We start from the raw sequence: 15,105 nt of genomic DNA on the forward strand, positions 1-15,105 counted from the left end.
CGCGGTGGTCCCCAACTCTCCGCAACTCATTCAGGGCATCTCTCGCCCTCTTCTGGCCTCCACAGATACTGCATGCATGTGGTGCCCATAATAAACAGGCAGACAAAACACACAAGAAATACATCAATCTAAAAAAGGAGGAAGAACCCAAGACTGTGAGAAAGGTGCACAGTGGAGAAGCCAGAAGGCTGGTAGCTCCTCGTGTACACGTGCTCTCTGTCCTTCCATTCCTGCCTGACACGGCCTCAGGGGCGTTGGATTTATTTATTTGTTTATTTATTTATGTGTGTCATGCCGGAGATCGAACTCGGGGCCTTACACTCACCACGGAGTTACATCCCCAGCCCTATTTTTAATTTGAAACATTGACCACTAAGCTGCCCAGGCTGGCCTGGAACCTGGGGCCCTACTGCTTCCGGACCACCGGCGCTTGCGCCACCACCCCCAGCCCCAGCTGTAATTACCGCTGTTTCATGGGAACGCCCTGAGCTTCTAGTGGAAAGCTTTTGAGAGAGCACAGGGTAGGGCCCCCTGCTCCGACCCTGAGGCCTATTTGGGGACGCCCCACAGTTCGGGGGGTGTCTGCTGTCTGCCTCCCCCTGTGCCCCGCCACCCCTCAGAAGTCCTCCTCCTCCTCGGCCAAGGAGAGGAGCACTGCCTTGGGTGTGTTCTCGAAGAGGGCAGCCCGATTCTGCTGCTGCCCTTTCTTCACCCAGTGGCCGTATATTCGGAAAGCGTAGGCGTCGATGAGCCTCCGTAGGGGCCTCAGGGCGTAGGGGTCCCGGATGACGATCTCCCTGGTTACGGGCTTCACCCGACGGTACTGGTAGTAGATCTTGACCGAGGCCAGCACGGTTAGACAGATCACCTGCAGGAGAGATCACTGAGAACCCGAAGCCCAGCTTGTCAGAAAACCCACGGTGGCTTTGGGGATGCCCGGCAGGATGACCCCTATTTCCAGACCACACGTAATCTACCGGGATTTAGGCTAACAAGGTCAGTGGGTCTGACATTCCCTGCAACCAGAAATTTGATTTGGAACAGTGGATACAAGAAGAGGGGCCATTTGCCCGGTGGTGGCGGTGGTGGCGCACGCCTTTAATCCCAGCACTCGGGAGGCAGAGCCAGGTGGATCTCTGAGTTCGAGGCCAGCCAGCGTGGTCTACAGAGTGAGTTCTGGGACAGCCAGAACTACACAGAGAAACCCTGTCTCGAGAAACAAAGAGAGAGAGAGAGAGAGAGAGAGAGAGAGAGAGAGAGAGAGAGAGAGAGAGAGAGAGAGAGAGAGAGAGAGAGAGAGAGAGAGAGAGAGAGAGAGAGAAAAGGAAAGAAAAGGGGGCAATTCTAGAATCCCCCACAGTTTAAGGCTCCGGGAGCCTGGTGTCAGCAGGTGTAGGAGCAAACAGCAACCTCCCCCAAGACCCCTGGGCCAAGGTAAGTTTCAGTACCTTGAACTTGCCCCGGGGACTGAAGTGTCGCACTTCTTCCACAACGTACTGCTGGAAGAAAGGGTGTGCCAAGGCCTCCTCTGCCGAGCAGCGGTCCTGGGGTTTCACCACCAAGAAGCGAGACACCTGTGAGAACAGAAAGGCGCGGAGGATACCGGGACAGCGTTTTGTTTTGGAAGGCGCAGGGTGTGGTGGTCAATCCTCATTGCCAACTTGGTAGGATTTAGAACCACTATGAAAACAGATCTCCGGACGTGTCTGTGAGGGGTTGGTTAGAGGGGTGGAGGTGGGAAGCTCCACTCTAAATGTGGGTGGCTCCATTCCATGGGCTGGGGTCCTGGACTGAATACAAAGGAGAAAGTGAGCCGAGCACCAGCATCCGTCTCTCTCTGCTTCCTGACTGTGGATGCCATGTGATCAGTCTCCTCACACATCTGGAGCCATAAAGCATGAACCAGAATTAAATTTTCCTTCCTTAAGCAGCTTTTTTTTAAAAATTTATTTATTTAGCTGGGCAGTAGTGGTACAAGCTTTTAATCCCAGCACTTGGGTGGCAGAGGCAGGTGGATCTCTGTGAGTTCAAGGCCAGCCTATTCTACAGAGTGAGTTCCAAGATAGCTAGGACTGTTTCACAGAGAAACCCTGTCTCAAACAACCAAGAAAAAAAAATTATTTATTATGTATACAGTGTTCTGCCTGCCATGTATGCCTGCAGGCCAGAAGAGGGCGCCACATCTCATTAAGAATGGCTGTAAGCTACCATGTGGGTGCTGGGAATTGAACTCAGGACCTCTAGAAAAGCAATCAGTGCTGTTAACCTCTGAGCCATCCCTCCAGCTTCTTAAATAGCTTTTGCTAGATCTTTTGTAGCAGCGATGAGACAAATTTCAGAGGGGTCCCTCCTGGAGATTCCTCCACTCTGGGGTATGCTCCCGTAGTCGGGTGTTGGCCTCTCCCTTGACATCCGGGGAGCTGGTGGGCATGGCCTCTCACCAAGTCTTTCACTGTGTCTGAGTAGTCATCCCATTCTGGCGAGCCAAACTGGTATTTGCCATCCATGATCATCCTTAGCATCAGCATCTGCTTCCGGTGCCAGAAGGGTGGGGAGCCAGCCAGCAGTGTGTACATGATGACCCCAGTGCTCCACCTGGAGGGTGGCAGGGTCTCATGTCACACTTAACCTCATGGGTAGGGGAGGCATGCAGGAGCGGCTGGCTGTAGTTTCTAGTTTCACTGGGGTCGGACCACGGTTGTGACCACCTCCCACATCTACCCAGGTCACTCACATGTCCACCTCCTTCCCGTAGCCAGGATGGCTGTCGTCCATGGAACACTGGATGATTTCAGGGGCCAGATAACTAGGAGTCCCGCAGACCTCTGCAGGAACAGTCATTATCAGGGCAGGTGGACAGGAACCCTCGGGAGAAGTTACCCAAGAAAGCCAAGAGATGGGACAAGAGGAGCGCTTGACAGGCTTCTCCTATTCCACACCTGAGGGTGGCATCAGGGTACACAGGCTCAGAGAGCCACCTGTGGGTTCCTAGGTCCATTCAGGCACCTGGCATGGCACTCAAGCTGTGGGAACCTAGGTCAACGGAGTCGTAGGGAGAAGACTCGAGTCAAGAGACATCTAGCCTCTGAAGTAGGACATTTTTGGGATTCATTTTTATTTTAAATTGTGTATGTATCTGTATGTGGATATGTACACATAGGTAAAAATGCCCAGCGACCAGAAGAGAGAGTCTGATCCCCTAGAACTGGAGTTAGGGGTGGCTTTGAAAGTCTCCCTATATGTGTGCTAGGAACTGAAACTTGAGTCTTCTACATAAGGAATACATTCTCTTTTTTTTTTAATTCATAGATATGAGTATCTTGGCTACACTCATAATCTGTGTATCATATGTGCCTGGTGCCCAAGGAAGCCAGAACAGGGTATGGGATCCCCTGGAACTGGAGTTACAGAGAGTTGTGATCAGCAATGTGGATGCTGGGACCGGAACCTAGGTCCTCTGAACAGCCCATGCTCTTAACTACTGAGTCATTTCTGGGAATTTTTTTTAAAGTGTGTGTGTGTGTGTGTGTGTGTGTGTGTGTGTGTGATGTGAAAACCAGAGTTAATGTCAGGTGCCTTCCTTGATTGCTCTCCCTCTTGTTTTTGAGGCAGGGTCTCTCACTGGCCTGGAAGGGGCTGATTTAGGTAGACTGGCTGGCCAGCAATCCCCAAGGATGCTCCTAGCTACCTGTCCAGTGCTGGAGACACATGGGCTCTGGGGATTCAAACTCAGGTCCTCAAGCTTCTGTACCCTGTTTTACCCACCAAGCCATCTCCCCAGCCACTGAAGTGGTAGTTTTTTTTTTTTTTTTTTTTTTTTTTTTTTTTTTGTTTTGTTTTGTTTTGTTTTTCGAGACAGGGTTTCTCTGCGTAGTTTTGCGCCTTTCCTGGAGCTCACTTGGTAGCCCAGGCTGGCCTCGAACTCACAGCGATCCGCCTGGCTCTGCCTCCCGAGTGCTGGGATTAAAGGCGTGCGCCACCACCGCCCGGCTTGAAGTGGTAGTTTTTATTCTGGGGAGACATTCGGGCCCCTTCCATTTCTGAGGCCCCTCTACGGGCCAAGGCCATGGTACCAGACCTCGGAGCCTCTCTCCTGGCTGCAGCTGGCAGGAAAACCCGAAGTCTGTGAGCTTGATGTTCATGTCATCATCTAGAAGGATGTTCTCCGGCTTCAGGTCCCGATGGACAATGTTGAGTTTGTGCAGGGTGCTGATCACCTCCAGCAGGGCCCGCATGATCTTCCTGAGGAGGCACATACATGGCAATGGTTTGTTTTTATTTATTTTATTGTCGTTGTTGTTTTTCGAGACAGGGTTTCTCTGTGTAGCCCTGGCTGTCCTGGATCTCACTCTATAGACCAGGCTGGCCTTGAACTCAGAGATCTGCCTGCCTCTGCCTTTTGAGTGCTGGGACTAGAGGTGTGTGCCACCATGGCCACTTTATGCTTCCTGCTTGCTAGGCAAACACTCTAGCCGCTGAACTATGGTCTAACCCTATTTTTGCTTTTCAAAACAAGGTGTCACGTGCAACTCATGCAAGCCTTGAACTCATGATCCTCCTGCCTCAGCCTCCTTGTTGTTGAGATTACAGACATTCATTACCAGTCAGTTTTAATTTTTTGTTTTGTATTTTACCGCAGGTACTAGGGATGGAAGTCAGGGCTTTAAGCATGCTGGGTTAGCACTATACTGCGGAGACACACATCCAGCCCATGCCCATTGGCTTTCTTTGCTTTTTGTTTGTTTGTTTGTTTGTTGTTGTTTTTACAAGATAGGGGTTCTCACACAATAATCTTTTTTCAAGCATCTTTTTTTAAAAAAGATTTATTTATTTATTTATTGTTTGCCTGCAGGCCAGAAGAGGGAGCCAGATCTCATTACAGATGGTTGTGAGCCACCATGTGGGTGCTGGGAATTGAACTCAGGACCTCTGGAAGAGCAGTCAGTGCTCTTAACCTCTGAGCCATCTCTCCAGGCCACAATAATCTTTTTTGTTTGTTTGTTTTTGTTTTTTTGTTTTTGTTTCCTGGATCTCATTCTGTAGCCCAGGCTGGCCTTGAACTCACAGACATCTGCCTGCCTTTGCCTCCCGAGTGTTGGGATTAAAGGCACGTGCCACCACTGCCTGGCCTGTTTTTGATTTCTGGTTTTTTAAAGATTTATTTATTTATTTATTTATTTATTTATTTATTTATTTATTTATTTATAGTGTTCTGCCTGCACGAATCCCTGCACACCAGAAGAGGGCGCCAGATCTCATTACAGATCTCATGGTTGTGAGCCACCATGTGGTTGCTGGGAATTGAACTCAGGACCTCTGGAAGAACAGCCAGTGCTCTTAACCTCTGAGCCATCTCTCCAGCCCTTGTTTTTTGTCTTTTGTCTTTTGTTTTTTTAAATAGATTGTATTTATTTATTTAATGTGTGTATGTGTGTATGCCTGCGTATACATATATACACCACATTCATAAAGTGACCAGGTGGTCAGAAGACATCAGATTTTCTAGAAGTACAGTTATAAACATTTGTGAGCCACCCATGTGGTGCTGGGAACCGAACCTGGGTCCTCTGAGAACAGCAAGTGTGCCAGGTGTGGTAGTGTAAGTGTTTAATGCCAGCACTCTGTAGGCAGAGAGGCAGCAGATCTCTGTGAGTTCAAGGTCAGCCTGGTCTTCATATCAAGTTCCAGGCCAGGCAGGGCTACATAATGAGACCCCGTCTCAAAAAGACAAATATAAGAGTAACATGTGCTCTTAACTGCTGAGCCATCTCTCCAGGCACACTGGCTTCATTTTTGATTCTAGAACTGGGCAGAACTTTTACCATATGACAGAACTGAACGTCGCCCTACACTTACTCTTCCACTCATCGGGGAGAAGAGGCGGAAAGGCCAAAGCCCACATACCAACCCCACTACGGGCAATGGAGGATCCAGGATAGGCTGGGACAGTCTAGATTATTCTAGACTGTAGATGAGCCAAGGAGCTGGGAGATCACAGAAGCACTCTGCTTCTTTTTAGTGTAGGTCACTCCGCTAAAGCATGCACACCAGGCCTCCCGCCAGACCACTGTGGTGCCGGCGCTACTACTTGGAGAAGGGATGGAGATGGCACATGCCCCTTACCTGGTTTCCTTCTCAGACAAGGTGACCTTCTCAGTGAGGTAGTCAAAGAGTTCCCCTCTCTTCATCCTGTGGGAACAAAGTGTTTCTTACCTGCCCCCAGAACGGTGTTCCCACCCTGATGCCCTCAAAGACAAGGTGGGCTGTTCCTCTGAGGGAAGGAACCCCGGGGAGGGAGTAGAGGAGTTGTCTGGGAAGAACTGAAAGAAAATCTAGAGGCTGAGAAAATGCAATGTCCCTGCCTGTGGAAATGCATGGCACCCTGGGATCTGGCAGCGCTGGGAGTGGGAGACTCTGGCCCAGGACCCCAGATCAAGAGGACTTGGGAGGCCGGGTGGCGGCGTCAGCGGCGTCCGCCTTTAATCCCAGCACTCAGGAGGCAGAGCCAGGTGGATCTCTGTGAGTTCGAGGCCAGCCTGAGCTACAGAGCAGTTTCAGGACAGGCTCCAAAGTTACACAGAGAAACCCTGTCTCGAAAAAAAAAAAAACAAAAAGAAAGAAAGAAAGAAAAGAAAAAGAAAGAGAAGACTTGGGAAATTCTGTCAGAAAGCAAATAGAAAGGGTCAACAGTGTAAGTGTTGGGGAAGCCAAGTTTGCCCAGTACGTGAGAAGAGCCACTGGGTGGCGACATAAACCCGTAATCCTAGTACTTGGTAAATGGCAGCCAGAGAATCAGGAATTCAAGACCAGCCTCAGCTACATAGTGAGTTGGAGGACAGCCTGGGCTACATGGAACCCTGTCTCAAAAAATAGAAACGGGGGTTGGAGAGATGGCTCAGCAGTTAAGAGCACTTGCTGTTCTTCTGGAGGACCTGGGTTTGGTTCCCAGCACCCAGGTCAAGCTACTCCTGTCTATAACTCCAGTTCCAGGGGATTCAAAACGGCCTCTGGCCTCCACAGGCCCCTGCACTCGCTTGCACATACCCACATGCAGATACACACACACACCTACATATAGCTAAAGGTAACAAAAATAAATGGTTTAAATAATGGAGGGACAGGCCAGTCCTGGTGGCGAAGGCCTTTAACCCCAGCACTTGAAAATGCCCTATAGGCTTAGCTGCAGCTGGATTTTAGGGAGGCATTTTTCTCAGTTGAGGCTCCCTCCTCTCCAGTGGCTCTAGCTTGTGTCAAGTTGACATACAACTAGCCAACACACGGTGTCTTTACTCCTCGGTATGTCACAGTTAGTTTAAGGACAGGATTTACGTGAGAAAACAATGTTTCTACTGTTGAAACATTTCCTATTGTGGCTGCTGAGCCCTTCAATATTTTCTGTTTCCTTTCTTCTCCTTATTACTTATATAAGAATTTGAGATCGGGTCTCACACTGCTACCCAGGCTAGCCTCAAAGCCATAGCAATAATCCTCCTGCCTCACCCTCCTGAGTGCTTGGATTATAGGACTGTGCCACAGTACCCAGTTTTATCTTTTCCTATTTAACCACAGGATGGGCTCCTAGGCTCCCTCCCCGGCCCAGCTGCGGCCATCCCTGCTGTATCCACAGGGTTCTGTCCTGCATGACCTTTTGGGGGCAGCTCAAATGTCTTTAACCTTTAGAGAGGTGGTTTGGAGACGCTATTTTTACTGGTGTCCCGAGGAGCCCTACAGAGTAAAACTAGATGGCTCTAGCATCGACCACGTTCTAGATCAGAAAGCTAAAAAGACTGAATTGAGTGTTTTGAGGGTTTTGTTTTCTAGACATGGTGTGGCTATGTAGCACAAACCGGCTTCAAGCTTTTGATCTTTTGCCTCAGCCTCCCAAGTGCTGGCCTTGCAGAGATGTGCCACCACCAAGCCCAGCTTTGAAAAGCAATCTCCTCTCCCTCCTCCCCTCTACCCTCCTGTTCTCCCTCCCCTCCCACACACACCCTTCTTTTGTTTGTTTCTTTTTGTTTTTGAGATAGGGTCTTTGTATATACTCTGACTGGCCTGGAATTCACTGTTGACCAGACAGGCCCTGAGATTCACCATCTTCTGCCTTGCAAGTGTTGGGATTAAAGGCCTGCACCACCATGCTTGGAGGAAATTTTTTATTTTCTTTCTTTTCCCTTTCTTTTCTTTCCTTCTTCCTTTCTTCCTTCCTTCCTTCCTTCCCTTTTTTCTTTCCTTCCTTCATCAGCATCATAATTATTATTATTATTTGGGGTTTTTTTTGAGATAGGGTTTTTGTGTCCTGGAACTCACTCTATAGTCCAGGCTGGCCTCAAACTCAGAGAACTGCCTGCCTCTGCCTCTCAAAGGTGTGTATCACCCCCACCTGGCACATGTTTTTTTCAAATAAAAACTGATCACAAGTCTCCAGCGCACCCTTCACATGCACTTTGTGTAGTTATCATTGCTCACTCCATTTTGGTTTTTTAAGACAGAGTCTTGTTGGATAGCCCAGGCTGGGCTGATACTCCCTGGCTGGCCATGAACTTGAAGTCACTCTCCTGTCTCGGTTTCTGAGAGCTGAGACTACAAGAGTGTGCCGCTATGCCAGGTTTGTGTTCATATTTGATGCTTAGTGACAAGGACCTCCTCATCCTGTTGGCGCAAACACAGTGATGATACCGGTCTTTGAACAACAAAATGTCATCTCAACCACTGACTTCTCCCTCCCATACCCCTGCAGCCTCCTCCCACTCTTTCCTCCCTCAACTCATCCCCAGAGACCAACGAGTACCAGGGCTGGTGGTCATGCCTGTAATTTCAGCACTGTAGAGGCTGAAGCAGGAGGATCAGGAATTCAAGGTCAGCCTGGGCTAAGAGCAAGTCCCACAGCAGTCTGGCCTTCCTAAAGAGATGTTGCAGGGCTGGAGATATGGCTCAGAGGTTAAGAGCACTGGCTGTTCTTCCAGAGGTCCTGAGTTCAATTCCCAGCAACCACATGGCTGCTCACAACCATCTGTAATGAGATTCTGGCTCCTTCTTCTGCAGGGATACATACAGGCAGAACACTGTATACATAATAAATAAATAAATCTTTAAAAAATTATTAAAAAAAAAAAAGAGAGAGATGTTGCCTCCCAAGAAAAGAAAGGACAAGAAAAGAAAGGAAGAAAGGGCCAAACGGTGGTGCACACACCTTTGATGCCAGCACTTGGGAGACAGAAGCAGGCGGATCTCTGTGAGTTGGAGGCCAGCCTGGGCTACAGAGTTCCAGGACAGCCAGAGCTACCCAGAGAAACTCTGTCTTGAAAAACCAACCAACTAACCAACCAACCAAACAAACAAACAAAAAAACATATAGTCTAAGAAACATATAATCAGGGGTTGGGGATTTAGCTCAGTGGTAGAGCGCTTGCCTAGCAAGTGCAAGGCCCTGGGTTCAGTCCTCATAATCAAATTGAAACCAGGCATGGTGGCACACCCCTTTAATCCCAGCATTCGGGAGTCAGATGCAGGTGGATCTGTGTGAATTTAAGGCCAACTTGGTCTACATAGCAAGTCCAAAGCTACCCAAAAGGACCCTGTCTAAAAGAAATTTCTTAAATTAAGAAATAAGCCGGGCAGTGGTGGCACACACCTTTAATTCCAGCACTTGGGAGGCAGAGGCAGGCGGATCTCTGTGAGTTCCAGGCCAGCCTGGTCTACAGAGTGAGATCCAGGAAAGACGCCAAAGCCACACAGAGAAACCCTGTCTCGAAAAACCAAAAACAAACAAACAAAAAACCCAATGTATACACAGACACACACACACAGAGAGACACACACACACACAAAACCCATCCATAAGTGGTATCCTAGGTTTCAAACCTGGCAGAGTGGCCCTGAATCAACTGTTGATTTTGGCTGGCATTTCATCACGTTGGTTGGAGAACTGATGTTGGCCCCCTGACAACCTGGCAGGGACCCGTGGAGGGCTTCCTAAGCCCCAGGGTAATGGTGGCTCCAGGGTTGGGTACTTACAGGTCAAATACCAAGAAGAAGAAAGTGTTGGTCTCGTAAGTGTCCTTCAGCTGTACTGAAATGGAAAAGGCTAGCTGGTCTCAAGGAGCAGAGGGGCCTTGGCAGGGGCCACAGGGCACAGGGACCAGACAGGCTGGCTTCAAAGGTAGGAGTGGGAATGTGATGGGCTTCCAGGACAATCACTGAGGTGTGGGAAGGACCCGTTCCTCAACTGCACCCACTCCCAACCTGTCTATACCCACCCTGTCTGAGTAGCGAGGGTGGCACCTGTGGCCTCGAGCTGCGACAATGGGCTGGCAGAGCCACCGAGCGTCAGGTGAAGATAGATGGGTATAGCGGGTCACAAGATGGCTCCTGTGCCCTGACTTGGGCTGTTAGGGCAGAATCACTACAAAGCACACGGCCATGGCTTGCGCCAGGGGTAGGTAGCGGGGCTGGGAGGATCCACTCACTGATGTTGGGGTGTCCCGAGACCTTCTGCAGGATGTCCACCTCCTTCAGTGTGGCTTCCCGGAGCTCCTGCACCTCCTCAGAGCTGAAGCTGCCTCCGCCTGTGATGTCGATGATCTTTACTGCATATTCCTGGCATGTAGGTTTGTGGATACAGCGCCTCACCACGCTGCTGACCCCCCTGTGGGCAGAGAACAGATAGATGGTCTCGGGACCCCACACTTCAGGGGAGTCCCTTACCAAAGGCAGGACAGGGACTAGAGAGAAAGCTCTGCAATCCAGAACACTTGTTGCTCTTTCAGAGGACCCGGGTTCAGTTCCCAGCACCCACACAGCTACTAACAACCGTCTGAAATTCCAGGGGATCCGACACCCACTTCTGACCTGTAAGGACACCAGACATGTATGTGGTGCACAAACATACCAGCAGAACCCTCATGCTCATAAAATAACAATAAAATCAATCAGTAAATAAAAGGTACAGATGTTCTTCCCGGTGTTAAAACACATACTTCCCTTCCCACCCAAGAGGGACAGAAATGGGGCCAGGGCTGGGGTGGCGACAATCTTTCTGATCACAGAGCTGAGGTCAGGATTTCCGCGGGAGGGCCAGGTCTTACCTGCCCAAGATCTCCTTGGGTTCATAGTGCTCATAGAAGCTCTGTGCAGAATGGGAGTCAGGGAGGGCCTCATCCCGGGTCATGCTCAGGTGGGTCTCAGGGGGATTCCAAGGGCCTCTGAAAAGGGTACAGAAAGCAGCACTCAGCTCCCCACCCTCCCTCCTCTTTTTCTTTCTTTCTTTCTTTCTTTCTTTCTTTCTTTCTTTCTTTCTTTCTTTCTTTCTTTCTTACTTTTTCTTTCTTTCTTTTTTTTTTTTTTTGAGACAGGGTTTCTCTGTGTAGCCCAGGCTGTCCTGGAACTCACTTTGTAGACCAAGCTGGCCTCAAACTCAGAGACCTTCCTGCCTCTGCCTCCCAAGTGCTGAGATTAAAGGCGTGGGCAACCAGGGCCTGTCTCTTTTTCTTTTTTATGATTTTTTTAAAAAAGCATATAGAGTGGGGGGGGGGCAGTGGCCCCCATGCCTTTAATCCCAGCACTCAGGAGGCAGAGGCAGGTGGATCTCTGTGAGTTTGAGGCCAGCCTGGTCTACAGAACGAGTTCTAGGACAACTAGGGCTGCACAGAGAAACCCTGTCTTGAAAACAAAACAAAATACACACACCAAAAAAAGTAAACAAACAAAGGCCAAGTGCCCAACTTGGTCTACATAGTAAGTTCTACGCCAGCCAGGAGACCTAGATCAGTAAACTGATACATGAGACCTTGTATCATTTTTTTTAAAAAAAAAAAAGGGAAGGTGAATACTGGAAATAAAACTCAGTAACTAAGCCGGGCAGTGGTGGCGCACGCCTTTGATCCCAGCACTCAGGAGGCAGAGCCAGGCGGATCTCTGTGAGTTCGAGGCCAGCCTGGGCTACCAAGTTAGTTTCAGGAAAGGCGCAAAGCTACACAGAGAAACCCTGTCTCGAGAGAGAAAAAAAAAAAAAAAAAAAAAAAAAAAAAAAAAAAAAAACTCAGTAACTAAAAGCACTGGCTGCTCTTTCACCAGAGGACCCCGGTTCAAATCCTAGCACCCACATGGCAGCTTGCAATCATCTATAATTCTAGTTCCAGGGGATCTGGTATCTTCTTCTGGCCTCCGTGGGGCCAGCCATACAAGTAGTATACAGACAAAACACCCATACACATAAAATCAAAAATCTTACAAAAGAAAGCCAAGCACTGTATCAGAACTGGGTGAGGGATTGTGGGTCTCAGCCTCTAGTATCACCTCCCATTAGACAGATGCCCTCTGCTAGATGCCTTGGTGCCCTCTGCTCAGCACAAGTGTGTGGTAATTGCTGAGTATAATTCAATGAACAGGTGATCCATTGGCACAGGCCTTAGCAGATGGAATGCCCTAGATCGTGCCTAACAATGGCCAGTAAGCCCTGAGTAGTCCTGGAGCAGTGTGGACAATACAGTAAATTCTTTTTTTTTTCTTTTGAGACAGGGTCTCACTATGCAGTCCTGGCTGGCCTAAAACTCATAGAGATTCACATGCCTCTTCCTCCCAAGTGCTGGCATTAAAGGCATGTGCCTCCACACCTGGCATGAGTCAGTAACTCCTCTTTATTTTTATTTATTTACTTTTGGTTTTTGAGACAGGGTTTCTCTGAGTAGCCCTGGCTGTCCTGGAACTCACTCTGTAGCCCAGGCTGGCCTTGAACTCAGAGATCCACCTGTCCCTGCCTCCCTAGTGCTGGGATTAAAGCTGTGCGCCATCACGTCCCTGCTCTCTTATTTTTATTTTTAGGTGCTGGGGATAGAACCCAGAGCCTTGCACATGGTAGGCGAGCACTCAGCCACCAGAGTCAGTGTGGTCAAGCTTGGATGTGGAGAAGATAATCGGGTCCATGGTGTCACAGGAACATAGAGGCTCCTACCAGGAAACTGAACTCCTGCTTCAGACCCAGGGTTTGAGAAAGGTAGAAAATCCCCCAGCAATAGGAAGAGGCAAGCAGGCAACAGGCACGCGCTTCTGGTCCACTTCTGCGAGCCCAAAAAGGCCTGGTCTCCCAATCTGCTGACCAGCCAAGCCGCAGTCCTGGCTGCCTCAAGCTGGCTCTTGGTGTCCCAGCTACTGGGTGCCTGGTTACCAGAAGAAGGTTTAGAATAACAATCGTCTGCTTTGCCAATAGCAGGAACCTGGCCTGTCCACATCAACAGCCAACAGAAAGTTGTTAGTGCCCCCTCGACAAGCCTGAAAACCCCAAAATGGACATCCCTGCCCCTCACTTATTATGACCGCCACACCAGATCCCTTGCAAGGGTACAGAGCCATTCTGGGCCCATACCAGGATGCCATCCTGAACCAGGCCGGCCAAATTCTGCCTGTACTCACATTTTCTGCTAATGTGTGTGTGTGTCCATCCCCCTGACACTGCCCCCCACCCCAAAGCTCTTAAGACTTGGCTGGAGCCAACAACGGGTCTCTATTTACTGTTTTATTCACCCGTTACACTTGTCCCAAGACTCCCTGCGGGGGAGGGGGAGGTTCTAAATAAGAGTAGGTGGTCCAATGGTTTGGAGCCTACTGTCCCTTCCAGAAAGCTAGTTAAACAGCATAACCAGGCACACGATCTGTAGGCAACTGCCTGACAGACAGGTGCTCTGAGAACCCACACTCTCCCAGGTCTGAGGAGAAATGGGTCAAACAGATTTGAGGCTTTCCGTCTTTGCCTCAAAACCCCGCTGCTCCCCAAATGCTGCCTCGCTACTCACCGTTATGTCCTGGTAGGCTCTTGAATCAAAGTGACAAGAGTTCCCAGGTCCTGGAGCCCTTGGGAGACAGGGGACCACGGAGGGCTGGAGCTGTGTCCTGGGCAGACACTTGTGGTTGGAGTTGCTATCTTTCTCCTCTCCTGGGACTTGGTACTTGGTGATGGAAGGCTGGCCTGCCAAAAATAAACCACAACTGCAGACCCGGGATGTAGGCCAAGGTCCAGGAGGGATAGGCCTGGGGCAGAACTGCATCAAGGGTGCCACCTGGTGGACGCTGGGGAATGCACAAGTGGCTTGGGAGCAAGCAAAGCCTGTTTTTTGTTTTGTTTTGTTTTTTTCCGAGACAGGGTTTCTCTGTGTAGCTTTGCGCCTTTCCTGGAACTCACTTTGCACACCAGGCTGGCCTCGAACTCACAGAGATCTGCCTGGCTCTGTCTCCCCAGTGCTGGGATTAAAGGCGTCTGCCACTACCGCCTGGCTCCGTTTTTGTTTTTTTAATTATGTGTATGTGTGCACAGGGGTGCAGGTGCCTGGGGAGGCCAGGTGTTGGATTTCCCTGGAGCTGGAGTTATATGTGGTTTTAGCTACCTGATGTTGGTGCCAGAAACAAACTCTGGAAAGGCAGTATATGACCTTACTGGACGGGCCAGTTCTCTAGCTGTTGTTGAAGATTTATGTGTATGAATCTTTTGCTGGCAGTATGTATGTGCACCACAGAAATGCCTTATACCCTCAGAGGTCAGAAGAGGGCATTGGACCCCCTGGAACTGGCGTTATAGACTGTTGGGAGCCAGTGTATGAGTCTGGAAACAACCCAGGTGCACAACACGAGGCATCCATCTCTAGGGCCTGGCAACACCACCTTTGAAAGGAAAGCAGTTGTTTTTAGAGTCTTGCTACACAGCTCTGACTACCCTCAAATTCACACTCCTGCCTCTGCCTGTGTGCTGGGATTTCAGGTGTGCACCACCAGCCATGACAGTAACCTTGTGTTTCTCCTCCGATTCAGCACATTTGACTCACCCACGCGGAGACAGACTGGCTCAAACTTGTGGCAATCCTCTTGCCTGCTTCCCAAGTATTGGGATTACATGTACCACCATGCCCAGTTTGGTTTAAACCTGGAGCAATCCCTGAGAAAGGGCTAGAGTTTGGAGCCCTGTGACAAAGCTTTCCTGAGGTGCTGGGTTCAATACCAAGCGCAGACAGGTGTGGGTTTAGCCTAGTGTTGCAAGTAAAATATCTAAACTGCAGAGAAAACACCTTTATGGAGTATGGAGTAAACCGTGGATGGCAGCACAGTCTCTAATGCCTGCAT

At 49.6% G+C, this 15,105-nt stretch overlaps 1 protein-coding gene across 2 annotated transcripts; it reads right to left on the bottom strand.

Moving 5' to 3' along the window:
- Positions 1-245: 245 nt before the first annotated feature.
- On the bottom strand, positions 246-13,980 carry Phkg1 (phosphorylase kinase catalytic subunit gamma 1). Of its 2 annotated transcripts, XM_028870172.2 has the most exons (10): positions 13,788-13,980; positions 11,085-11,201; positions 10,467-10,645; positions 10,015-10,069; positions 6,124-6,189; positions 4,079-4,242; positions 2,735-2,825; positions 2,442-2,595; positions 1,449-1,574; positions 246-868 (listed from the first exon to the last, which is right to left on the bottom strand). In XM_028870172.2, exons 2-10 carry the CDS (start codon positions 11,165-11,167, stop codon positions 617-619), a joined length of 1,170 nt encoding a protein of 389 aa, XP_028726005.1. In that variant the 5' UTR covers positions 11,168-11,201; positions 13,788-13,980; the 3' UTR covers positions 246-616. The 2 variants fall into 2 exon arrangements, with proteins under 2 accessions (XP_028726005.1, XP_028726007.1); XM_028870174.1 differs by lacking the exons at positions 10,015-10,069; positions 11,085-11,201; positions 13,788-13,980 and having other exon boundaries at positions 10,467-10,550.
- Between the last annotated feature and the right edge of the window lie 1,125 nt (positions 13,981-15,105).

The sequence above is a fragment of the Peromyscus leucopus genome, chromosome 23 (assembly GCF_004664715.2).
Source record: "Peromyscus leucopus breed LL Stock chromosome 23, UCI_PerLeu_2.1, whole genome shotgun sequence".
Taxonomy (NCBI): domain Eukaryota; kingdom Metazoa; phylum Chordata; class Mammalia; order Rodentia; family Cricetidae; genus Peromyscus; species Peromyscus leucopus.

Bases quoted from the DNA above. Each gene is read 5' to 3' on its own strand.
- Phkg1 (XM_028870172.2), bottom strand. From the start codon at position 11,167: ATGACCCGGGATGAGGCCCTCCCTGACTCCCATTCTGCACAGAGCTTC. The intron at 10,070-10,466 runs GTGAGTGGATCC...TTTCCATTTCAG, and splicing joins CTCGGGACACCCCAACATCA to TACAGCTGAAGGACACTTAC. The intron at 2,826-4,078 runs GTCTGGTACCAT...CTGTTCCTGCAG, and splicing joins GCCAGGAGAGAGGCTCCGAG to AGGTCTGCGGGACTCCTAGT.